We start from the raw sequence: 25,624 nt of genomic DNA on the forward strand, positions 1-25,624 counted from the left end.
TGTAGTAGCCTGTAGTAGCTTGTAGTAGAGTGTAGTAGCGTGTAGTAGAGCGTAGTAGAATGTATTTCTCTGTAGTAAAGCGTATTTTTCTGTAGTAGAGTGTAGTAGCCTGTAGTAGCTTGTAGTAGAGTGTAGTAGCGTGTAGTAGAGCGTAGTAGAATGTATTTCTCTGTAGTAAAGCGTATTTCTCTGTAGTAGAGTGTAGTAGCGTGTAGTAGAGCGTAGTAGCGTGTAGTAGAGCGTAGTAGAATGTATTTCTCTGTAGTAAAGCGTATTTCTCTGTAGTAGATTGTATTAACCTGTAGTAGCTTGTAGTAGAGTGTAGTAGCGTGTAGTAGAGCGTATTACAAGAATAATTTTCAAGATGGGAACTAAAGCGCAGAAACGGAATCAAATGAGAATTTTATAAGTGCATATTCGAACACTTCTTCCACACGCAATTCTCGTAAAAGAGTATTATATACCCCAAGTTCTGTTCTTCTACCGAGCCATCTACCCAAGTAGATCTATTTCTTCTGCGTTTTCTTCTTTTTGAAAGAATGGCAATTATAACAACTGCTGCAGCACATTCCTCTTCAGAGTCCATAGTGTAAAGAACTTTTATTTACAAATTCTATCATTTTAAAATGACTCGTGTATTAAGGTGTTCCATCATTTTAAAATGACGAAAAACACCAGTCATTTTAAAATGATCATTTTAAACTGACCGTGTATTTCAGCCTTTATAGAACGAACGTAATCGGGGCCGACCGCTTTATTATTATTCGTCATCACTTCTGACAAGCAAATAGCCCTGGTGGCAAAGTTCTTGTTGTTCTCAAATGAAACGAAATTTCGTGGCAACTACTAAATTTTGGGATTCGCAAGTTTAATAACTTTTCACCAAACTTAATTCCCGCAAAAAGAATAATTTAGGTTCCGCGAAATTTAGTTGCTTCAAAGTATATTATGTTAAAATATATTTACTACAAGAGTACTTTATACTAAGAATTACGTCGAAACTTATTTCTTTCGCCATGTCTAGTTTTTAGGGGTCTTCTATCTTCCAGAGAATGTTTAATTTATTCACAAAAGTTCGAAGTAAATGCCAATCACAGCCTTTCTGGCCAGCATCAGCGTTCATAAACCGGTCACCACGACATAACCAGTGCAAAAAAAAAACATAATCGGACCATGCGTACATAATCCGGCTGTCCCGGCTGTAAATAGGCCGTTTTCACAATCTGGGCAGAACAACACAATGAAGAATTTTCCCGAATCTTCCAGTTCCTTCAAAAAGAAACTTTATTTGTGATTATACATAAAATAAAGTAAGTTTCTGGACTTATATATATACTGCAGTGGTTAAAAATAAAGTTTAGATACAAGAATTGCGTGGTTGGTTTTGTTGTATTTGCGTAATTGGAGTTGTTTTTAGCTTTATCTGCAACCATAGCCAGCTACAATTCCTGACAAAAAATATTACTAAAAATGAAAGAATATATATATTTTCTCTTTCTCCCTCAATCAGATCAGTTCAGTCAATGTATAATGGCCATGCTGGTTTGGTTTCGAAACAAATGCTCATTCTTTTAGCTCATTTCACCTCAGTTGGTGTTTTAACAATTCGGATGCTCTCTTTTTGACTCAGTGTCTGCAAATTTTATTTATTTACTTGATTATTTGACACATTTTAATATATATAGTCACACATTCACACTTACGATCAACTATGCCATTCTCCTTCACAGTGACTTATCCTGATACGTGCCTACTTGCTTACTCATCACTCGTCTTTATCCAAGAGTGCTGCACTTACTAACTATGCCTCTTCGAAACAAAATTTTTATAGTATTTTTAGCTTTTACTTTCATTTATTTTTGTACAGGTCCTGCATTGATACCAGATATGTATATATTCTGACATAGTCAACCTGTGTAAATATGAATAATAATAATAATAAAAAAAAAACTAGCTAGCTAGCTTGCCAGAGAGGACTCAAGTTTAGCTAGCTAGCTAGAGGTAGCAAGAAATAAGAAGTAATATATTAGTAGCTATTCTGGTATATATATTGGCTATCTTCTAGCAGCAACACTGATGATTGTAGTGAAGGTAAACACTGTCAAAGAATATAGCGTTTGGCAATATTATGTCTCAGGGATTGTTAGCATTTATAGCTATTTTCCTGGTGCTGGTTCGAAATGTCACATGGTATAACTTTCGGTTGAGGAAAAACACAAGCATTTCACGGTCAAAGTCTCAAACTGTCACAAAAGAAGCTTTGAATAAACAAGAACTGCAAGTATCTGAATTAAACTAAAGCTAAATTAGAAAAAACTCACCTAAAACTTCACAATATGACAGATTTAAAGTTAGAAAAGAAAGATTCTACAAAAAATCCAGCCTATTTATAAAGAGGTGACTGTGTGTTTTCCCTTAAATCATAATGGCTACCCTGAAAAATTTGGACATGCAATTGGTTTATGTGACAATTTCTGACCAAAAATAGCTAGAAGAGTATTTAATGCTCATTTAGAAGTACACAGACCCAATTAGGATTTGCGCTCTACCAGACAACCCCCTACAAAATCCAACAGCCCACACAGTGTGCCATCTTCCCAATTTCCCTCATATGGCTTGGGTTAACCCTGGGCTGTGGTAACTTTCATTCGCCCATATTGAATCATCTGTCTTTCACTGTTTGTTTTTATCCTTCTAAACTTAAAAATGCAAAAGTGATCCTCATCAGGTTGACCACTTATTCTTAAATTCCTTAAATAACCTTAGAAAAAGAAAATCTCCTTAAAAGTACTTAAATATACTTAAAATAATATACTTATACTTTGGCTATTCTCCTTAATTTCTCCTTTTTTCTTAATTTTTCTAATCATAATTTTTTTGAAATGTGTTCATGGATTGTTCATCACCAGTGAAATAAGACATATTTCTCTGTTACCTGAAATCCTATATTTTCTTTCTTTCAGGACATAATTTATATGTGTATTTGTATATTATGTATAATTTTCTTATAGAACTTAGCATGTAACATTGAAGATAGAGAACTAAAATTGGTTTTCCCCTTAATTATCCTTATTTTTTTAATTTTTTTATTCTCGTTTACATCAAAATATTCTTAAAAATGTCAATTTTTCTCCTTAATATCCTTACTTTGTTCTCAATTTATTAGTGGTCGACCTGCTCATTTTCAAAAAAGATTTCTATTTCTGACCCTCTGTTTTAACCTTTTGGGTTTAAAATCACTTCGTTTTCATGTCTTGTTAAAGCACAGAATAAAGTGCAATCTCTATCTCTCTTTCATTTTAAAGTTATAAGTAAAAGCACATCAGAGTTAAAATCAATCCTGATCAAACATTCGATAAGTAGCTATTGATATCACTGCATTTCTAAATTGCGCCTTACCCCACCATGTGATACTAAAATAGTCCTGTGCTTTTTCATTCCTTTGTCTGTGTCAGTCTAGGGTATTGTCCTTGTGCTTGTCTTTTTGTTGTTTTTTATCTGATGATTAGCCCATCTTATTTGTAAAAATTTCCCATATCCCAGGGTGGATTTAGTACAAAAAATTAAATAAAAGTATTCCCTCAATAAGGTATTGAAAATAGAGTTACAGAGAGATATTATGTTCAAATTGAGTTTGGAAAAAGTTCCACTACAAAATTAATTATCTTGGGAAATGAAAGTTGTCCTAAAATGGAAAGTGCATCCAACCCCAGTGTCAGGAGATGTTCTTGTGTTAAGTTTCTGACTTGATAAAAGACAACAATTTTTCACTTTTTCCCAAAAATGTAAAGTAAAGTTAATTCTACTCTCCCCTAAATAGTATAAAATTAGCAGTGTCATGAAAATATTTTTTTTATTTGACAAATACATCTGCATAATACTAAATCGTACAATTTTCAAGACTCACACTAAACCTATACTATTTGATACTTTTGTCTTCCTTTAGATTATAATGTATTCATAATGTTAATTTTATTTTGCAGGAAATATAAATAATGTGTGTGCAAATTTAACACATGCTTGGTTTAGATTCACAGATGAGAAAAAATCACACTTTAACAGTGTCAATGAACAGGATATGAAGTTGTGGATTAAATGTTCCTAAAGCGATTGGCATCCAAAGCTCATGACTATAAATACAGATTTGTACCATGGATTTTAGTTAATTGGAAAAAAAGGTATTACTGAATTCATATGTAGGCTAATCTATAAAAAGATTTCTTAAAATCACGTTACAAGCATTTTTAATTGTTTTTATAGATCAGTGAAAGAGATCAGTTTACAGGAAAATGATTCTTTCTTAAATCAAGCCCCAAATCACATATCTACACTACTTCATTTTTTTGAAAAACTTAATACTTCAAATGTATTTCCAGAGGAGACCATGATGAGAGAATTGGGCTTTTGCATTAAAAGACAGAGAAGTAGCCTGATAAATGCTGGATCAGGTGTTATTGTGGCAAGTGGAAGAATAAAACAGGATACTATTGTTGCTTTATACCCTGGTTGGTATAGATGTTTTACACCTTATGTTTGCGTTTGTAAAATACACTTGTACTGTTTTCTGATATCACTTTGTGGCACAAGATGACAAGAATGCTGATTGGAATTCAAAACTTACCACGAGTGACATTATGATTTTTAAAGGAATATGTGCAATATGTACATAATTTTCATGCTTTATGTTTTGCTTTTGCATGGTTACTGATAAAATAAATTTACCACATCCTTTCTTTATGGACATGTATCTTTTTTTTAAACATGCTTTGCCTACCACTAACATAAAACCTTTTTTTTCTATATATATATTCTTTCTTTCTTATTTTCCTTTTTGTTGATCATAGCTTCTCTGAAAAGCAATCTTTATTTTCAACATGTGTCAATCATTAAAAGTACTTTTATTTTGCTTTACAGCATTACTTGTCTAAATTTTACTTTTGATATTTTAATTTTAGGAACTGTGTATTACCCTATGGAACCAATATTTTTTCAATCTCTTGGAAATCCTTTTATATTAAAATGTATCGATGGAATTTTAATTGATGGGAATAACAAAGGCATTAGCAAACGAATTTACAGGTTTGAACAAACTCAGTTCTCTCATTTTTAATAACATGAACTTAATAGTAAACACTTATTTTATTATTAAAACTGATCATTCTTAACTTCATTTTTCCATGCTGGCATGGGTTGGACAGGATATATTAATGAACTTTTTCTAATTTGATCTAGACTGCAGTTTAGTCAATGTGATAGTTGCCTGTAAATTTAAACTAATTTCATCAATATTTCCAGTAGTAATTTTTATCATCAAAACTCTTTTAATTTATAATATTGGTAAATTTAAAGTTACTAATGTTGGAATACTTAACATCAGTAAATATTCAGTCATTTTATCATTTCATCAGTCCATCAGAACAATTTCATCTTCTTTTCAGCCATTTTGTTTATGTTGTGTAGACATCCAACATGCGCACTCTACAATGATTTTTTGTCCAGTTTGCCAGGCTGAAGCTATTATATGGAAAACTTTTGGGATCCTGCGGGGATCCCGCTTTGAGAAAGTAAGATCCTGGTTTAGCAGAGCTAGCTAGTTACTTATGTGATAGCAAGTTGTGTCTTGTAAGGGTTTGTTAAGCCTTTGCCTCCTTAGATCTTCAGACACTCCACCACCTGACTCTATGATCTTCTTAAAATACATAAACAGATAATCCAAATACACCATTAGCTTCCATTTAATTACGCAAAAAGCGATTAGGGGTTTTCAAGAATTTATCAAAACATAAGAATCGAGGATAGCAAGAATATGGTATCATTGATGTTACTTTAATATACACGTTGTCTAAGATCTAAGTTGTACTTACAAAAACATGGTATTTATTTAGCAAATTCTTTATGCAAAGTGACAGTGTGGCTAGTTAAATTAACAATTGAATAAGAAAAGAATGACAGTGGTTACTTATCAGTATCAGTATACTACAAATTTGCAAGTACACTTGTACTAATCGATATCTCGACTATACAGCTAATCACCAAATGTCCTGCAAAGAAAGTTTTGTGCCTTGATTACTGGACAGAGAGGTCAATGTAGTCTGTAGAGAAAATAATTGCAAGAATCAGTTATCTCACATAAACAACAGCTTACTTGTGAATGGTTACTCAAGACAAACCAATAAAAACGTTGAAACAATAATCAGGAACAGAACTGAGGAACGGTGACAGTAAGGATGAAGAAGTGTTTCAATCTAAAAACTTGCTTATACGTATTATGCCTGGAGAATAATATATGAAATCCTGTGTAAGGATTGTGATGCTCTTTATTTTGTTGGAACAAAACGAAAGTTTAAACAATATGTGCCAGAGCACAAAAGCACTGTATACATGAGATTGGTTAAACAGCAAGAAAGGTCAAAGAAACCCAAAATTGTAGACAAAAATAATCATATCAATAGTGTTTACTACCTACCAACTTCCAGAGAAATGGTCACTTGCACTTTGGAAAGCGAATTTTTTTAAAAAAGTGCAAAATGGATGGATACAAACATAACAGAAAATAAACTTTTCGAGAAAGGACATTAACGGAAAGTGAACTTTTAGAAAAAGTAAAATTTTTAATCTATTGGTTCTATCCAGGTCCATAAAAAATTAAAAACTTCAATTACTATGATCTGATTGATTGATTTTGATTGTGAAATTATCTCCTCAACTAAATAAACAGCCAAAGATAATTTTTGAGCATATCTGTAAATAGCAGCTGTAACTGTTGAACGTATGTTGGAATAAACTCTCTTGTTCATGTTAATTAAGTGTTTCATATATTTTAGTTTACTAACTTGGAAACACTTTTCCAGAACAATGATATAATTTTAACAATAATAAAAAACCTGTAACTGGTACTCAACAGTCCTTTATATTCAACAAACTTGTGTGACAAAAATATCCTTAAAATTCTTCTATCAGTATCACCCAAACATTAATGATGATGTATCAGTCACTCAATATACACAGATTTAAATTGTTCTTATTCACTGGCACAGAATTAATACATTAAACCAAAGCATGTATGATTTACAATGAAAGTCACTGACTCAGTACTAGAATACCTGTAAACCCGTGTGAGTGTGATAAAGTGAGGCTCACTGGCACGGTATTAGTTTACCTGTAAACCCATGTAAGTGTGAGAAAGTGAGGGTCCCTGGCACGGCATTAGTTTACCTGTAAACCCATGCGTGTCTGATTAGAGTGAGGGTCACTTGCACGGTATTAATTTACCTGTAAACCCACGTGAGTGTGATAAAGTGAGGCTCACTGGCACGGTATTAGTTTACCTGTATACCAATACATGTGTGGTTAGAGTGGGGGTCACTGGCACAGTATTAATTTACCTGTAAACCCATGTAAGTGTGAGAGAGTGAGGGTCCCTGGCACGGTATTAGTTTACCTGTATACCAATACATGTGTGGTTAGAGTGGGGGTCACTGGCACAGTATTAATTTACCTGTAAACCCATGCGTGTCTGATTAGAGTGAGGGTCACTGGCACGGTATTAGTTTACCTGTAAACCCATGTGGGTGTGATAAAGTGAGGGTCACTGGCACGGTATTAGCTTACCTGTATACCAATACATGTGTGGTTAGAGTGGGGGTCACTGGCACGGTATTAGTTTACCTGTAAACCCATGCGTGTCTGATTAGAGTGAGGGTCACTGGCACGGTATTAATTTACCTGTAAACCCACGTGAGTGTGATAAAGTGGGGGTCACTGGCACGGTATTAGTTTACCTGTAAACCCATGTGGGTGTGATAAAGTGAGGGTCACTGGCACGGTATTAGCTTACCTGTAAACCTATGCGTGTCTGATTAGAGTGAGGGTCACTGGCACGGTATTAGTTTACCTGTAAACCCATGTAAGTGTGAAAAAGTGAGGGTCCCTGGCACGGTATTAGTTTACCTGTAAACCCATGCGTGTCTGATTAGAGTGAGGGTCACTGGCACGGTATTAGTTTACCTGTAAACCCACGTGAGTGTGATAAAGTGAGGGTCACTGGCACGGTATTAGTTTACCTGTAAACCCATGCGTGTCTGATTAGAGTGAGGGTCACTGGCACGGTATTAATTTACCTGTAAACCCACGTGAGTGTGATAAAGTGGGGGTCACTGGCACGGTATTAGTTTACCTGTAAACCCACGTGAGTGTGATAAAGTGAGGGTCACTGGCACGGTATTAGTTTACCTGTAAACCCACGTGAGTGTGATAAAGTGAGGGTCACTGGCACGGTATTAGTTTACCTGTAAACCCATGCGTGTCTGATTAGAGTGAGGGTCACTGGCACGGTATTAGTTTACCTGTATACCAATACATGTGTGGTTAGAGTGGGGGTCACTGGCATGATATAAAAGTCCTGGTTTTTTAATGGACTTAGGTCCGTTTAGAACTAAGGTAGCGAAATATAAAAAATTCATACTTGTGAAAATTGTATCAAGAAAGAAAAGTAAAGAAAGAATACAACATTTTTAATTGCATTTTGTTTTTTCGCTATTTGTGGATGTTGCCAACTCAGCTAGAAGACTTATTGCAATTTGTGACTCCAAGCATTCTTAAAAAAGAAGTTAGACATGAACCAGTCAGTCCAGTAGAGAGAATCACCCTAACTTATAATAATCGCATATTTGAGCCTCATCCATTTACATAGGATGTTATACATGGTAGACGAATCTTCAGTATAAGTACAAATTTGTTTAGCAATCAGTCTTTAATACTGGGAGTATTGACATAGGGAGGAACTGGCCTGTATTGATTAAGTCATTTGCTTTTGGAGTATATGTTACATATTTCATTCAGAACGTCAAAGTATTGTCATGTGAAACAGAATCAACACCACTCCCCTTTGGTTTTAAGAAGTCTAGTTGCAGTTAATAGGAAATTATTATTAAGAAAATCTGAAATATACGTTTTCTGCTTGGATTTTAAATCGATTGACAGTAGTCGAAGTCAATGCTTTTTTGTGAAACCATGTTTTATGATTTTGTTAACGTTTTCAACTTGCGAAATTGTCTAGTGGATCAAAAAATCACAGGTTGGAATTTTCCTACTTGCATGGTCTCCACTTTTTAACTCTTGTCCCTTGACTATTTTGCGGTAATTGTTTTTTCACCTAAATTGCTATCACATATCTAAATGATTTGTTACCTATCATCAGCATGCAATACAAATGCAATGCTCTTCGAGGCATCTTCTTTTTTCACTCTGTCAATTGGAGATTCTACGTTCCATGTCATCTTTTTAAGCGTTGTGTTGTGAGTTATATGGATAAGATGAAATGGTCCTCAGCAATAATATGCTGGGAAAGTGACCAGATAAACAAAAAAAGGTCAAAACTTTTTGAAGTTCCGACAGTTTGAAACGTCTAGTAACAGTGATTGGTTGGTTAATTATATTGGAAATACCTTGATTCTCAAAAGCATAAAAGTGTACATGGGGCAAACAAAGTTGTTTTAACGTTGTTCCTTGGTCAAATCATAAAAATCTTTACCAAACACAGTAACCAAAACATCGCTTTTTTGCGCTGTCATATGAACAATTTTCACATTTAGAGAAACTTAAAGATAACGAACAATAAGCATGACATGAAGTACGTCTTCTGTTACTGACAAACTTTCAGCTTATTGCATACATAACTTTTAACATAGTCACTTCAATTTATTTTATGTAGGAAGTTATTAAGATTGTGGACATTCTTTATTTTAAGCAAATTCTAATGGCAGGCTATATTTTTATCACATTGTTGTATATTTTCACATTTATAGATCTTCTGCTGCCAGAGACAAAATTGGTCCTTATCTGCCATGTGATACATCTTGGTTGTTGGACAAACTCTCAAATCCACTATCTATTGGTCAATACATCAACAATGCCACGACTGACTATCCAGCAAATGTTACGTACATGGAACTAGACATCCCTACTAATTTTCCCCTCCATCTTTTAAAATACATTCCAAACATACACTTCAATAATCCTGTGCATTTAAAACAAAGCCAAGAAGAGTCAAGATACATAAGAACAGTTATTTTACTGGCATTGAGAGACATAACAGAAGGAGAAGAATTATTCTCTTCGTACTACACTCAAATTCAAAAACGGGCAACTTAAGAAGCAATGTACTTCTGTAGTAGTAAAATAAACCTGAAACATTAAAAAGTTGTTTTGTTTGTTTGTTTGCTTATGTATTGTTTTTATTTGTGTTTGTTTCACAATGTTCTTCTAATGCATTATTCTTTTTTTATCTTTTTAGATTAGTATAAATCAAAGAATATTAAAAATTGAAAATGTATAATTTTGATGGCCAGCACAAAGCTGGCTTGAAAGTATCTCTTGGAGGGGTATCTAAAAAGGTTAGCTGCAAGGGATATTTTGTGATCCAGCAATGCATACTAAAATATACTTTAGGAATTTTGTTGTTAAGTTACTATATACTGACTAAAGAAATCCCGTTTTGCAGTGAATGATATGTCTTATTGCTGATCTTATAGATTGACAAATCGACACTCCTTCAGTCTGCCAGAGATGAGCGTATTAAACGTGAGGTAGCAAACCTTTTTGTAAAGCGCAAAACATTTTTATGTTCAGAAAACCTTGTAATTCTATTATTATTATTATTATTATTATTATTATTATTATTATTATTATTTTAGAAAACACGAAAAGAAAACGGTGCTGCAGTAACGTTGCAATCTTGGATTCGTGGTTGTTTTGTTAGGAATATATTGGTATGCTATTAAAATGTTTTTCTTTATGTAGAAAATTATTGCTTCTAGTATTAAAAGCGAGATAGGAGTATTGGTTTTTATAGTTTAAAAAGTTTATTTTCGCTTGCATCTTATTTTGTATAAACCTGGACAACTTTTTAATACTAAATTTTTGGTTCTCATCTTCAACTGGTTACATCAGGAAAGTTGTTTGCATTGTTCTAGCATTTAAACATTTTGCTTTTTGTTTTAGTCGAAGAGCTACCGAAATGAATTTGATCGTGAGTTTATGCTGTTGCAAAAAGATTTGCACAACATGAACATACGCTTGGCAGGCTTAGTCCAAAAGCTTTGTTTGTTTTATAAAGCATCAGAGGACTATCAAAGGCTCGTAAGTAGGATGTTAGTTTGTTCAGTTACATATATGAAATAACAAGTGCAATGCAAGTACAAATTAAGACCAGCTTGTGTGTGTTATGAAGTATATATCAACAAAGTGAGAGTATATTATAAACCCAGCATCTCATTTAGGCTCTTGGACAAATAACTTATCCATTTCGTTTTTTGAGAAATTTAAATGAATCATATTAGAGCGTAAAAAAATTAAAAGTAAAGCAATTCGAACAGTGTATTGTAGACTTCGTTCTTTATACAATCACTGCAATGTCTTTATTGTTTCCATTTCATTAAAAAATAGCCATCAAAATATAAATTTTTTGTTGTGTGAAAAGATCTGAAAAGGAAAAATATTTTCTGGGATTAACACTTAGTTTTGACAAGATGGTTATTTTTAGTTGAAAGTTGGACCTGAGTGTTTAATTGGAAAACAATTTCTGCCTTTACGATATTTTTTATTATGAGTTATAATTTTTAGGGTTGGCCTAAAGGAGGTAACACAGCAGTGCTATCATTGCTGTGAACGTTTTCCATCATGACGCATGTATTTTTTTTTGTTTTCACCAATTGCGAAAGTAAATACATGCGGTGTAATAAGTACATTTAAAGTTATCTAACAGTTCTTTGTAGGTTTCCAAAAAATAAAGTTCTTTAAACCCGCTTTTTCAACAGCCTTTTGTTGCAGTATAGTGTACAGTCGAACTCTTGCGGTTGAACATCAGAGGCACTTTTTTACTTTCATGTTTTCTAAATCAATGTCATTTAAATTTTAGTTTTTTTTAACAGGGACTAAGAAAATATATGCCACGAATGTTGTGTACATGTCTGGGTAAATCTAAAATTTTATTTAAAACGCTATTATTTAGGTTTCAATTTGTCAAATGTTGCTAAAGTTGTCATCTGGTAAAAAATTGAATTTGCTGATGAATGAGGATTTATCAAGTTGGATTCTGAAAATCAAGACCTTACTCGTCCTTTGCTGCAGGTATATGGTCTGTTTTATAATTAGTACAACTTTAGTTCATGTTAAGAGTAAAATGAATATAAAAATTGTCACTACGCTACCATACTTCGTTTTTTACTTTAAACCAAAGCCATGGGTATTGCATAAAAGAGATGCTGTCCCATAACATCTCAAAACGTCAGGTGCATTTGTAAACAAATATGGCTTCCAAAAACGACGATATAAGTTGTTTTGTGTTTGTTGAAATAAATTTTTCGAATGATATTTTGCAACTCTGAGGTCAAAGTCTGTTATTCCTTTATCTCCGTCAGATTAACCTGTTAGATGTTTAATTTTATTTGACTAGGATTTCTCTTTTTCTAGTAACCTACATACCTTAATCAACCCGAATATAACCATTCCTCTACGAATGATTGAAGTGTTTACTGAAGCACACACATATAACTGGCTTGGAGAAAGTAAATCTATCAATATATCTACAGATATAACAGTTAATTTAGTTTTAAAAGGTTTGTATATTTATTTTGCTCATAAGAGACATCAGCCCTTGCTTTATTTATTTTTTAAGCGAATTGCTTCATTACAAAATTATCAAAATTGGTAAGCTCTGCCAATATCAAAGCAAAAAAATCCTTGGAAAAAAGTGCATAAAAATAATTAAGAGACAAAAAGATAATTTTTATCCAATTTATCATTCCAAATGGATGTATGCAATATGTGGTATTGAGTTTCTTATATTGTAGTAATTTTAAACCTTTAAATAAAATGGTTAGAATTAAAAACAAGAAAATTCTCGAGGTTTTATTACTCATCCCTACTACTAATATTTTCTGATAGTAAGAGTTTCAAAAATTACGAGATTTGAGGAGATAAATTTACGAACTCCACACACCTAAATGAATAGACACAGACACCCGCATTTATTTTCTTGGATGTGCATTTTCCAAAACAGGTGACAGAAAATTGATAAAATATTGAAAATCCTCACAAAAATGCGATAGTGTGAAATTTTGAAAATTATATCGAAAAAAATACCCTGCTAAAAAAATACATCTTGAAACAACATCACATTTTTCACACAGTCAATTCAGTTCTTGAGTCAATGACAATATTAATCAAAACAATTGTGCCAGTCACACGCTTTTAAATTGAGCAGACATTATTTCCATTGCCCTTTATTACAGTTTTATCCAATACTATCTTGTGTAAAGCAGCAATGAAATAAAATGGACAAGAAATCGGTGCAGTAAATATACGCTGTTGTAGCAAAACACGCTTGTAAGCCGTAAGGAAATCAAATTCGACTTTCAAATCTAGGGAAATTGACTTAGTGTTTCCCTTTAATTGGTTGTAAGAAAACAGTATAAAACAAGTTAAAGAGGCCAAGTTGACTAATTTTCGCAAAGACTATTTTCACCAAGTTTAAAAATGCATTTTGTGAAGATTAATTTTCGCAAACCAGCCATGTTGAAATATTTCGCGATTTTTTTTCCAAATCATTTCGTGGTTTTTTTGCGAATCTACTACTTTGCAACTTTAATTTTTAGGCCTATTTATTGAGATAAGGTAGTCTTTAATGGAACTTCCTCATATGATAGAGATTTTTTATTATTTTTATCAGCTGCAAAAAACAAAAATTTACTGAGAAAAACAAGAGAAGACAAAATAAAAGTCATTAATTTTCATTTTAAAGTCATTAAAGATTAATTTTAGCAAATTATTCATTCCTAGTAATTTCGCGGAGATTTAATTTCGCGAATTGATCTTTTCGGAAATTTTTGTGCAGGACAAATTTTTTCGAATATAATTGAATTTAAAAGTGTCGCAATATTATGATGCAGCATAATATGGACCATGTCGGTGAAATAATAAAAAATCATAGTTTTTATTCAAAATGAGAGCAAAGCTATAACTGACTGTTGTAAAGATTAATTAGCCCTTAACTATGCTATCGGATTCATTTGTTTATGAGCAGAAAAATAATTTGCATCGCCTAACAAAACTGATACTGACTTCGTAGAAAAGACCCAGTCACATTAAAAACTTTAATGGTTATATTAGTGGTCAATTCTTTAAACTTTAATTGGCTTATTTATATTTACTATCTTAAATTTGACGTCACAAATATCTGATATGTAATCCATGTCAGATATTTGTTTAATTCTTGACCGAAAAATAGCTAATAAAGAATTTCACATATATTGAATGTCAGCAATTGTACCAAATTTTGTATTCTCTCCATTAAAGGAGCCAGTAACTGGCTTACTGTGATAATAAGCGCGGCCTGAGTTATTTTCATTATCTCCACAAAGTAAAACAATTTGAGACAGCAAGCACGAAAACACACAGCAAAAATTTATCATCATAGAAAAATGGAACAGAATGAACAAATACTTACATCCACTTCATCGGTGGTCATTTTGCTTCGAAGGGATTAGCAAGTATTGCTGAGCTGAACACTGAATGGGTGTAATTAACTAGTAGGCTCAGTAGGCTAGGTATTGTTTTATAGACTGAAGTATAAACCAGTGTGGTAAGATATATCCAGCAGTGATCCAGCAATGTGGTGCTAGGAATATCATACTTTGAAATTGATATCTGATCAAACAGAAGGAGGGCAGAGCAAACACGCTTCCTTCTCGATGGTCTCTTCTTTTTCCTTTCCGAGGACGGACTGCGATATGGAAGTGGGTGGTTGTATTAGCGTTGATTTAAACGCCGAATGAATCGGACATTGTGCTAAGCACGTGAGACAAAAATAGATTTTTTGTATCACAACGAAATGGAAGGCGCTTGAACCAGTACACTCCTCTGTGAACGTTCGAAAGTAAAATTTTAGTATTTTTACCCTAAGCATGTAACTGTTTTTTGTTTACATCAAATGTTGAAACCTATTTTTCTTTCCAGGATACTTTCACCATCTGCGAGAATTAGTGAATAAACGAGTTCCTTCCAGTATAGAACCTTCACCACATCCTCCAACACCATTCGCTGCAGCAGCAAAAGACTTATTCTTAAAACCACTTTTACTTCAAGATAAATATACCACGTCTCCAGCGTCAGCAAATTCGAGGTATGTACATTATATAGTGGGTTTGTTCTGGTGGCTAATCTCTCTTTTTCCCTTATGCTGTATAAAATCTCCTAAGAATGGATTTGTGTTATGTAATTGTTTACAACTTGAAATTTTGCTATCAATGCTTCTAGCATTAAACAAAACAAATATGCTACATTTTTTAATGAAAGTTTCTTTATGTATTGTAATAAAGCTCTTGTCGAAGTATGGGGGATTTTCTAGGATATTGTTATGTGTCCTTTATGTGAAAAAACTTTTCGTTTGTTGTTTAGGCAGCTGGTTTATTCTACATTTATCACCGACCTTTTGTCACCTTCCATGTCCGAGCAAGTTTGCTTCTTCGTTGTTCCTGCAATTGCAAGTGAAATTCCATTCTCATCATTTCTTCAATGTATCGCTACAACTCAACATCATCATACTGTGTGGACATTATATTCGTTCTTACATGTTTGTGAATGTCATATAGGTAGCTCTCTTTTTATACACTTTTATTTAATAAAAACGTATTTCTTTCTGTAACTATCAGATGTTGTGGGCGTGTAGCTTAGTGGTTAAGGAGCTCGCTTCATAATTACGAGGTCCGTGGTTTGGTCCACAGTAAGGCCATGTTAACCCATGTCTTGTGAGGAAAGTTGGGTAGGTAATACCTAATGTAGACATGTAGACAATGTTTATAACACAGGTTAGACCTATTTCATACTGACATGCATTATATTATAAAATCGTATGAAAAAATCTCGATTCTTTTTTAATAAGTTTCCACACATGTTCTATGTGTGATGTTTGGGTGTGTACTTAATGACATGCTTTAATAGCCCCAATCAGGCTCCAATCAAAACTGCTTCTTATGTTTATCAATTCTAGCATGTTTTCTGCAATATCTAGGGATTTACTTTCTTTAGATTTCCACTCTTCCCAGTTTACGCCATATTTTCTGTTGATAATATGAAAGTTAAAGATCACGTTTACATGACATGTATTGGAACAAAATATTTCATATTTGTAAATGTATGGTTGTTTTTATAGAAAACACATCACCAGATGAAATAAAGAACATCGTTTCAGCATTAAGAATTCTAATTCCGAAACTTAAACCTCAAAAAGGTAGAAAGCATTTTCAGTTGTTGTTTTTTTTGAACACTGGTCGAATATGTAGGCTTGTTTTTACATTTTCGTACTTTTGCACAACTAATATCCTGATTGGTTGACGCGAGTGCAATTGTCAACATTTATTTCTCTTCCAAAAAATTAAATATCTTTCCACAATAGCGGGACCTCGTAGTGGTGGGAAAAGGCCTGTTATCATTTTTTTACTACAAGTAACTCAGAAATTATAATTCTTTCTGCCTATTGCGTAAACTTTGTTAAGGTATAACTTGCCGCGTAATTTTTTGCATAACAAGGTACCTATAATGCATATTATTAAGGAGGTACAACAACTTTCTCTACTTGTTAGCATACATTATATGAAAACTATGCAGCTGATACCTTAAGTTTGGAGAAATAATGCAGGGTGTAACTCTGTAAACCAGTCATTACATTACATGACATAATTTTTGCTCTTCTCTTTTATAAAGAAAATGGTAGCAGTGCGACGAACAGTTACGAATCTGACTCTGATGATAGCGACGTTGAGATGGATGCGGTTGTCACGGTAATTTTTGAACTTATAAAATATGAATTGCAAAAATATATTTTAAAATGAAATTGTTTGATGCATGGTCTGCTGACTTTTTTGCCATTATTAAGAGTGATTAGTGGTTTTTTTGTTAGGTACCCGACAGCCGATGTTTATCATATGTTAAAGAGAAATGCATGAGTGTGTTGAATGAGAAAAACATTACGGCGGCTATCTTAAACTTTATAAAACACAGGTTAGAATATATTCTCCAATTCTCTCTTCATTTGTTCATTTATTCATTTGTTCGTTCATCCATTTGTTCATTGATTCATTCATTTGTTCATATTCATTCATTCATTCATTCATCCATTCATTTGTTCATTCATTTATTTGTTCATTCATTTCTTTTTCTTCATTCATTCATTTGTTCATCATTGTGGTTCATAATGTTTTTGGAAAATATTTTTTTTATGCAACTATGGTTTATAATTACTTCAAATATGCGGACAAGTAATGCTTTTAAAGCTGGATCTTGATAGAAACAAGATTTTTTTTTCTGCACAGCAACAGTTTCTTGACTAACAAAAAATGTATTAGAACAAGAGCAAAAGAAATACCAATAAATTGATAATGGAATTGTCAACCAAATTGAAGAATCGTGTTGCTCCGTTTTGTTATCTTCTAGAATAAAAAATTATTGAAAAAATCTTTCCATAATTTTTTTTTTTGCCATATTAAATTCTTATCGCAAGATATCTGTGTCGAAATCCTTGTCATTGTTATCACTTCTTTTTATTTAATAACTAGGCAAGCATTTAGTTGCGATGACTACAGCCGTTACATTCGAGACCTATGTGCTATTAGCCATCACTTGCTGGTACACATGCATACCCCAGTCCATAGGTGGAAACTACTCTATTCGCTTGCATTTAATGCTGACTTCATGTATTCATGCTGGTCTGAACTAATGGCGTTAAAGACCAACACTTTTTCTGGGTATGCATCTTTCTTTTTTGTTTGATTTTTTTTTTACTTTGAAGCAATAAATTATTGATTGTGACTGGATAGATAATTTACCATGTTTCAACAGTATAATTCAACAGTATAATTCAACAGTATAATTAAAACATTAACTGTTTGACTTAATATTATCCTAGCCTTCTACAGCGAGGATTAAAAAGTCCTTCTCTTCGATAGGATGGATAAAACTGATATTATTTAACTCTGTTGCCCCAGATTTCCACTAAGAAACAACGTAAATCATACATTCTTATGTTTAAGCAATTTTCGATGTTTTAACGAGAAGGCAAGTTTGTTCAATCAAATTAACTTGGAATGACACGTGTGACCACATTTTCACTGGAAGTCCGGTTTAGAGTTCTTTCGCCTAATTCCAATTAAATGGCATCAATTGATTGTGTAATTCTCGTAGTCCTTTTTTGTAGTATTTTCTTTCTTTCAATATTCTAAGAATATGCGCTTTATTACGTTTAGAAAAGATGTGAATCTCATTCATCAGCTTTCTCACGGGTACACCATGTCAAGAGAGGATCAGTCTCGATTATTACCACTACTGGGAGTTTTTGCCTCGCTTTTTCGCTATGCTTTATTTTCTATCTACGATTCAGACTTTTATGGTGATACAAAAAGTAAGTCGAACTAGTTGTTTCGTATACTTTCGTATTAATCATTTTGATGGGTTCATTGACAGAAAGCACTTTTTTCCGGAATGTTAGGAATTTTTCAAAAATCGTCAGAAATATCAGCATATATATGGCGTATCAGGAAAATCCTTTTCTCGGTACAACCTGCTGGCATCTATAGAATTGAGTGATCTAAGAAACAGTATTGGCTACATAGTATTTTGAACGTGACAACATACCATGGTCATTCTTCTTATAATATGAAGAAAGCGGCTAGGTTTTTAACGCACTGTCATGTTCATTTTATCAATGCCAGTAAAACAATATATGACCAATACAATCGTGTACTTAGTTAAAAATAGCGATAGAAACATTTTTAGGCTACATTTTCTCCAACCACGCCACGATAGGGAGTGGAATCAAAATAAATCCAAAGCAAAGTTGTTCTTTTTCAAGTCATTTTTTAGAAGATTGTTAGATTAGCTCCTTATGTGTGTTCTGACTAAATAAACATTTCCTACAATGTTTTTTAGCCACCGGTTCAAGGTTAATGCCTTTCTCTCTGCGAGAACTTGCTGATATGTCTCAGATTTTGAGAGATGTTGTCCTTGGCCTCATCACATTTATGTATCCCGACATAAAATCTGCACCAGAAACCGAGAATTGGCAACTTTTATGTCAAGTGAGTGAGTCCTATATTTTCTTATTTGTAAGGTACTAAGGTAATAGTGTATTGATTAGTGTGAAGCTTGTGTAATATGGGATATACAGAAAAGCTCGACCGTGGACTTCGTATGGGAGGTTTTGTTGCTTTTGCAGTGCCTAACGTATTAGAAGATTAAGAAGTCCTTGAGTACAAATCTTACTGACCACCTTCTACTTGTCTGTAAGATTTAGTTGTTTTAAATTTGAAATATTGTTTTTTATATGTATTATTAGACAGTGACACTGTTACTGAAGCAGTTATACTCGCGGGATTCGAGACATCGCTTCTGTCCAGAAAATCACTGGCTTTCCACCAAAGCGGCTGTGAGTCAGGAAAGTTTGAATATTTCGTCGTTCATGAAACAAGAGGATGATGATGTGCAACTAGAAGAGATCTTTAAACCAGGAATGAGTACGATCAACGCGAGAAGTTTAGCCATCTTAAGATACGTGCCATTCGCTGTCCCTTTTATGCAGCGTGTCAGGGTATGTTTTTATCTTGTATGTTTGTATGTTGTTTTCACTGTTCAGAATTGCTGTGACATATCTGCTTTCTTGTTTCTTGTTATATTATATTACATTTATGGGTTCATGTCTCATGTAAGTCATAACTCTGTGAATTTAAATCGTTTTTTTCCCGCTTGGTACTTTAACATCTCAAATGCGTTTGGTTGTTTGAAAACGTTAATTCATTAAAAATGTGTAGTGTAGTCCCTTGTCCATGACCATATCAACCGGGAGCGAAGAAGCTATCTTAATTAAATTTGCCATCAGCAATATTTGTTTTTAAAAGTGCACTCCTCCGCCGTTAACATCTCCAGTGAGTCAACAGCGTGACTGTCGATGTTGCCTTTTTTGTACCTATTTTAATTGCCCTTTTATTGCAATGTGAACGCTCATCTGACATGATAAGTTAACATGTGACGTCACTTTAAACACGACATCTTAACACATGACGTCATTTTTAACACGACAAGTTACCACGTGACAACACTTTTACACGGCAAGTTATCAAGGCTGACGTTTTCTCTTTTTTAGATTTTCCAACGTATTCTAACTGAAGACAAAAACGACTCTTTAAATGTCGAGCAAACTGTCATTCCATCGCACGGCTTGAATATAACCGTCAACCGAAAGTATTTATACCAAGACGCATATGACCAGTTATCTGAAGATCGAGCCTCCGATGTGAAAAAGCCAGTCCGTGTGCACATGATTAATGCGCAAGGTCTTAATGAGGCAGGGATTGATGGTGGAGGCGTGTTCAGGTTCGTTGTGTGGCGGTTATTTTATGCGTTTCATCATTGTTTTTACTTTTCGTCGGGTAGTCGTCACTTTTTATTGTTGCGGTCAATGTTGTTGGCTTGTTGTGTACTGATATATGCTCTGCATTCGTCATAGAGAATTTATGTCTCAGCTCTTAAAAACTGGATTTGATCCCAGCTACGGCTTCTTCAAGACCACGTCTCAACAACTTCTCTACCCAAATCCCGATGTTGAGCGGATTCAACCGGATTATATTAAGCACTTACATTTTCTTGGTCGAATGCTTGGTAAAATAATCTACGAATCAATGATGGTTGAATTACCGTTAGCCGATTTCTTTCTGTGCAAATTGTTAAGTAAACAAGGCGCCGATGTGGATATTCATCAACTGGAATCGTTAGATCCGGAACTTTATAAGTAAGTTAATGTTTATCCATGGTCACATTAACTCGAATTAATTTTTTTTTTTAATATTATGCATGCCACAGAATCTTTTTTTCCTACTTTGTCCGAAAAATTCATTTTGTGTTTTTATATCCTGTTTAACAAAAAAACCACAAAAGTATATACAGCTCGATATCTCGAACCTTCAAGGGTACCGACGAAAAAGTTCAAAAATATTGAAAGTTCGAGATATCGAGCGTCGAAGGGCTTTAAAGTTCAAGATGCCCGTACTTGTTTACAAAACCACGTGGAAATTGTGTTTTTTGGTATTTTATACTTTCCTACGACAGCTTTATTCGTTGACCCTGTCTGCAATTCTTTTTAGCATTACATTTCTCAGTCAACGTTTCTACCACGAGCATTTAGGGGGAATTCAAAATTCCTACATTGTAAAAATTCAAAAGTTACATGTATCAATCGAACTTTTTATAAAATCGAAGGTTTTTGTTCAAAAATAAGGATAAAGTTCGTGATAAAATATGCTGAAGGAACCGGAAAAATAGTTTGACAAAACGAAATAACGAAGTTCGAGATACCTAGCGACTGTAGACTATTCATCTTATTTCATGAGCCCGTAACACTGAGCTAAAAAGGGTTAAGCAGCCTTCTAAATGGTTTTACGATCCTCCATGTCTTTGAATTTATTTTAACTATGGTATTTACACACCTTAGCGAATAACTTTACCTCCTAGGCAAATATAAAAGCTCTGTTATTTGAATTGTGAATGCGCAGGATAATCTTTTTTTTAATTGCATGGAAAATGTCATCTTTTCTGTGTAATCTCACCATCAGGACACCTTGTCTCTATTAGCTTTTTTTGCTTTGTATTTAGAAATTTGTTATATCTAAAAAATTATGAAGGAGATGTGGATGATTTGGCGTTAAATTTCACCGTTGTGCAAAGTGATTATGGAGAAACCAGGGTAAGATATTATTCCTGTTGTTACTAGTGGTTAATAAAGTTATGTTTCTACACGCTGTCTTTGTTGAAAAAAATAAAAAAATTATTATAACTGAAGGACCTGCTAATATTTTTATGTATAAATAAAATGTTGTGAATTTATATCACAGTGTAAAACAGTTAAAACCAAGTAGAACCAAAAAGAGTGTATTAATATTGGATAGTTAACACTCAGAAAAGTAACATAACGCTTTTAAAGAAACGCTCAACGAAATGTAAAATTGTATGTGCGTGCGAATTAATTGCGTAAACCCGCTAGTGTTGCCCATTGCGCTAAATGTCCCAAAGAACAAAGAAAGAAAGTTCCCACGAAAAAAACGATACTACTATTTGTGTTGTTATTAAAATAAACCCTCGCCTTATTAGAAACAAGTTTTGCACAATCCCCTACATTTTCTCAGTCGTGATGGTATCTTTCACATGTTTCATTTTCAGGTGGAAGAGCTTAAACCTGGTGGGCGAGACATCTGTGTAACTAATAGCAACAGGATCGAATATATTCATTTAATGGCGGACTACAGATTAAATAAACAGGTACTGTCGAGTTGTGTGCAGATTTTATGATTTGTTGTTTACTCGACAACCAAATTATCTACCATTTTGCTCCATTCCAATTATGTTGACATTTCTCCTTTTTTATATGAAGAAATGAAAAAGGGTATACTTTTACCAATAAGAAGTACTTAAGTATCTATTAGCCGAGTTTTAAATATATTGTATATACTTAAATATTTGTTTAATACTGGTTTCATATTTTGTGATTTTATGTTTTAGATTCGCAGTCATTGCAACGCTTTTCGCGCAGGTTTAGCTGACGTCATCAATATCGAATGGTTGCAAATGTTTGACCACAGAGAGTTGCAAGTAAGTGTCTGACAGTATCCCTGTTTGACCACAGAGAGTTGCAAGTAAAGTGTCTGACAGTATCCCTGTTTGACCACAGAGAGTTGCAAGTAAGTGTCTGACAGTATCCCTGTTTGACCACAGAGAGTTGCAAGTAAGTGTCTGGCAGTCCCTGTTTGACCACAGAGAGTGGCAAGTAAGTGTCTGGCAGTCCCTGTTTGACCACAGAGAGTGACAAGTAAGTGTCTGGCAGTCCCTGTTTGACCACAGAGAGTGGCAAGTAAGTGTCTGGCAGTCCCTGTTTGACCACAGAGAGTTGCAAGTAAGTGTCTGACAGTTTCCTTGATTCTTTCACATGAAATCATCAGATTTCTAGAAAATCAGTCTTCCAGAGAAGTAAATGATTTGTGTATTCAACATAGTTCCATCTGGGTGCAAGGAAGTATAGAATTCAGTGTCAATGTTATGAGAATCAGAGAATTTGACAAAATTTGCTAGAAACATTGAATCACAAGCAATGAACCTTTCAAACAATAATTGAATGTATAAATTATTAAATGAATGAATGAATAGATAAATAAAGCAGTGTATCATATTTTGACATCAGCCTGTTACTCGTTTAGATCTTAATATCAGGAGCAGAAATTCCAGTTGATATGCACGATCTTCGACAGAACACAAATTATTCAGGTCAGTCTTTTTCTCATCTAAATTATTTATCGGGTCAAATATTCTACAAGGTTTCTGATATTTCCGTAACTTCTCAAATTCTCTCAGTTTGCAGCTTAAAATGAGTGGCTATCCTGTCTTCTTTTGTATTCGTAGATGTATATAATACATCCATCACTTCATGTTTCATTTTAACATTTTTTGATTATTTAAAACCAATCAAACTCAAAAGTAGACTGAATTTTTTGCAGGTTCATATACGGGGGACGAAGCGTACATCAACGAGTTTTGGAACATTTTATACTCACTCACCGACAAACAAAAAAGACAATTTTTAAAATTTGTGACAAGCTGTTCGAGACCTCCCCTGTTGGGATTTTCAGTGAGTACTTTGTTATGTGTTAAGCTTTATTATACAGATACGTATGTTGTGTAAATGTTTCTTGCGTGGAAATTTTTTTTTTACATTTTGCAAACATTCAATTAGCCATAAAAAATTTAACGAACTTAAACTTAAACGAACTTAAAATTGAACTCTCTATATCCTGCGCAAATTCGTTAAAATTGCGTTCAAATGTTAACATTCTTTTGTTTAGGAGTTATATCCACAGTTTTGTATTCATTATGGCGGCGAAGAAGACAGATTACCCACTGCCAGTACTTGCATGAACTTTTTAAAACTACCAAGATATAAAAACACAGAACTGTTGCGAGCAAGGTTGATATACGCGATCGAGGCGGAGGCTGGTTTTGAGTTAAGCTAACGAAGCTTTGTTCTTTTTTTTTTGCACAAACACAAAAACTTACAAATTCGTTTCGAGGTCTTGAAACGTGCTTCTGAAAATTCTATTCCGCGAGACATTGCGATTCTTTTCAAAAGAACGTGATAAATATTGATTATTCTTATCCAGAAATTTAGAATGAAGCTGTAACGTAATTCAGAGGTGTAAGGACTACAGTTAAATTTTTAATTAAAAATGAAGTTTCGTTTATCTTAATATTATAATTTATATTCAAATTTATTGTATTTATATTTTCATACATTTGTTTACACAAATTGACATTGCTTTTTATTCTCATCCTTTTCGGACAAAGAATGCTCAAAATTATGCTAGACACAACAGTTTTTTCCGCTAAAAAGAAAATCCAAGCAGTTGTTCAACATCTTTCTGGAAATATTTCAAACAAAATGTGAGGTACTATAACGTGTGAGCATCATCGAAGATCGTCGTTGGTTCAAGAGGGAATGGGGATAGGTTGCAAAGCCGCAGCTGCAATACCTAAAAATTCTCATTCTGAAAAAGTATCAGGAAAGGATTATAGAGATTTTGTAGAAGCCAAAGAAGAAGCCATTCTAGAATGATATTTGGTTCCCAATGAAATAGATCAAGAAGCAATAGTGGCCACAACATTGAAAACAAACAAAAAAAGACAAAGTGAAATCGAGTGCACCAAAAAGTTTTTTACTCAACAAAGAGGAGTAGATAAAACAAAAAAGTGCAGAGTAAAAAAAAACGGTCGATTGTTAGTTCTGATTTAAAGCGCCAAAAGATTTATTCTCACACAGAAGTTTATTTCCGCAAAATGCAGTTTTGCGGTCTAGTCGAACCGCAAAATTTTCTTCACCAAACACTCTCTTCCTCACAATAATGCAAATGGTTTATCCACTGTGATTTTTTAAAGGTTTATGAAAATATTGTTCGTTATTTTGTTGTTAATGAGGTTGCAACAGCGAATGTTTGTTACACGACTTTAACAAATCATCATTGAACATGCAGTATGTACAGCTGCATGTTATGTAGAAGTTGTTTTATAAGAGTTACGGTGCAGGAAAAAGTATCCTCCATGAACAAGTCTCCGCTATATAGCATATTTGTATGCGTTTGACAATCCATGTCGAATAGATGACCCGTATCATGTATTGAAGAGCAAACCAATCTTGCTCCACTTTCATAGTGTTCAGTGTAATACCACTTTTCCAGTGGATTTTTCACCCTATCCTAGCATTGCTTGACACATAGATTCCGTTATTGTTATATGATTGCTGTGATTAGCAAACCAAAACTACTCAACCAATTGATTCGTAACTTCTGAGTTCCTTCCCTTGCATCCTTTGTAGCATAGTGTTATACAACAGTGTCCAGGCATTTTGTCAATGTATCATCTTGTATCGCTCTGTCTGTCTTCCTCTCCTTTCATATTAGACTGGTTATTCAACATTAATAATTTTTCATGACTAAATCTGCATTAGAATCCCTAGAACTCGAGTTAAAATAACTCAATGTTG

The 25,624-nt window shown here is 33.7% G+C and overlaps 2 protein-coding genes across 3 annotated transcripts; both read left to right on the forward strand.

Moving 5' to 3' along the window:
- Window positions 1-1,194: 1,194 nt before the first annotated feature.
- Window positions 1,195-10,200, forward strand: LOC130630263 (SET domain-containing protein 9-like). 2 transcript variants are annotated; one of them, XM_057443688.1, is made up of 5 exons: window positions 1,195-1,310; window positions 4,030-4,178; window positions 4,261-4,505; window positions 4,956-5,079; window positions 9,807-10,200. In XM_057443688.1, exons 2-5 carry the CDS (start codon window positions 4,096-4,098, stop codon window positions 10,150-10,152), a joined length of 798 nt encoding a protein of 265 aa, XP_057299671.1. In that variant the 5' UTR covers window positions 1,195-1,310; window positions 4,030-4,095; the 3' UTR covers window positions 10,153-10,200. The 2 variants fall into 2 exon arrangements, with proteins under 2 accessions (XP_057299671.1, XP_057299670.1); XM_057443687.1 differs by having other exon boundaries at window positions 1,287-1,310; window positions 3,984-4,178.
- A 70-nt stretch (window positions 10,201-10,270) lies between these two features.
- LOC130630258 (ubiquitin-protein ligase E3C-like) lies at window positions 10,271-24,315 on the forward strand. Its single transcript, XM_057443682.1, has 23 exons — window positions 10,271-10,394; window positions 10,533-10,586; window positions 10,695-10,769; window positions 11,002-11,139; window positions 12,011-12,129; window positions 12,472-12,617; window positions 15,016-15,181; window positions 15,457-15,650; window positions 16,211-16,288; window positions 16,762-16,838; window positions 16,958-17,058; window positions 17,613-17,801; window positions 18,300-18,454; window positions 18,982-19,130; window positions 19,388-19,639; window positions 20,192-20,421; window positions 20,555-20,836; window positions 21,697-21,787; window positions 22,261-22,359; window positions 22,600-22,689; window positions 23,292-23,358; window positions 23,589-23,719; window positions 23,934-24,315. Exons 1-23 carry the CDS (start codon window positions 10,329-10,331, stop codon window positions 24,099-24,101), a joined length of 3,117 nt encoding a protein of 1,038 aa, XP_057299665.1. The 5' UTR covers window positions 10,271-10,328; the 3' UTR covers window positions 24,102-24,315.
- Window positions 24,316-25,624: the final 1,309 nt, after the last annotated feature.

The sequence above is a fragment of the Hydractinia symbiolongicarpus genome, chromosome 2 (genome assembly GCF_029227915.1).
Source record: "Hydractinia symbiolongicarpus strain clone_291-10 chromosome 2, HSymV2.1, whole genome shotgun sequence".
In the NCBI taxonomy this organism is placed as follows: domain Eukaryota; kingdom Metazoa; phylum Cnidaria; class Hydrozoa; order Anthoathecata; family Hydractiniidae; genus Hydractinia; species Hydractinia symbiolongicarpus.

Coding starts and splice junctions, on each gene's coding strand:
- LOC130630263 (XM_057443688.1), top strand. CDS start 4,096: ATGTTCCTAAAGCGATTGGCATCCAAAGCTCATGACTATAAATACAGA. Junction 4,179..4,260: donor TTAGTTAATTGGAAAAAAAG/GTATTACTGAAT, acceptor TTGTTTTTATAG/ATCAGTGAAAGAGATCAGTT. Junction 4,506..4,955: donor TATTGTTGCTTTATACCCTG/GTTGGTATAGAT, acceptor TTTTAATTTTAG/GAACTGTGTATTACCCTATG.
- LOC130630258 (XM_057443682.1), top strand. CDS start 10,329: ATGTATAATTTTGATGGCCAGCACAAAGCTGGCTTGAAAGTATCTCTT. Junction 17,802..18,299: donor AAGACCAACACTTTTTCTGG/GTATGCATCTTT, acceptor TATTACGTTTAG/AAAAGATGTGAATCTCATTC. Junction 21,788..22,260: donor GTGATTATGGAGAAACCAGG/GTAAGATATTAT, acceptor TTTCATTTTCAG/GTGGAAGAGCTTAAACCTGG.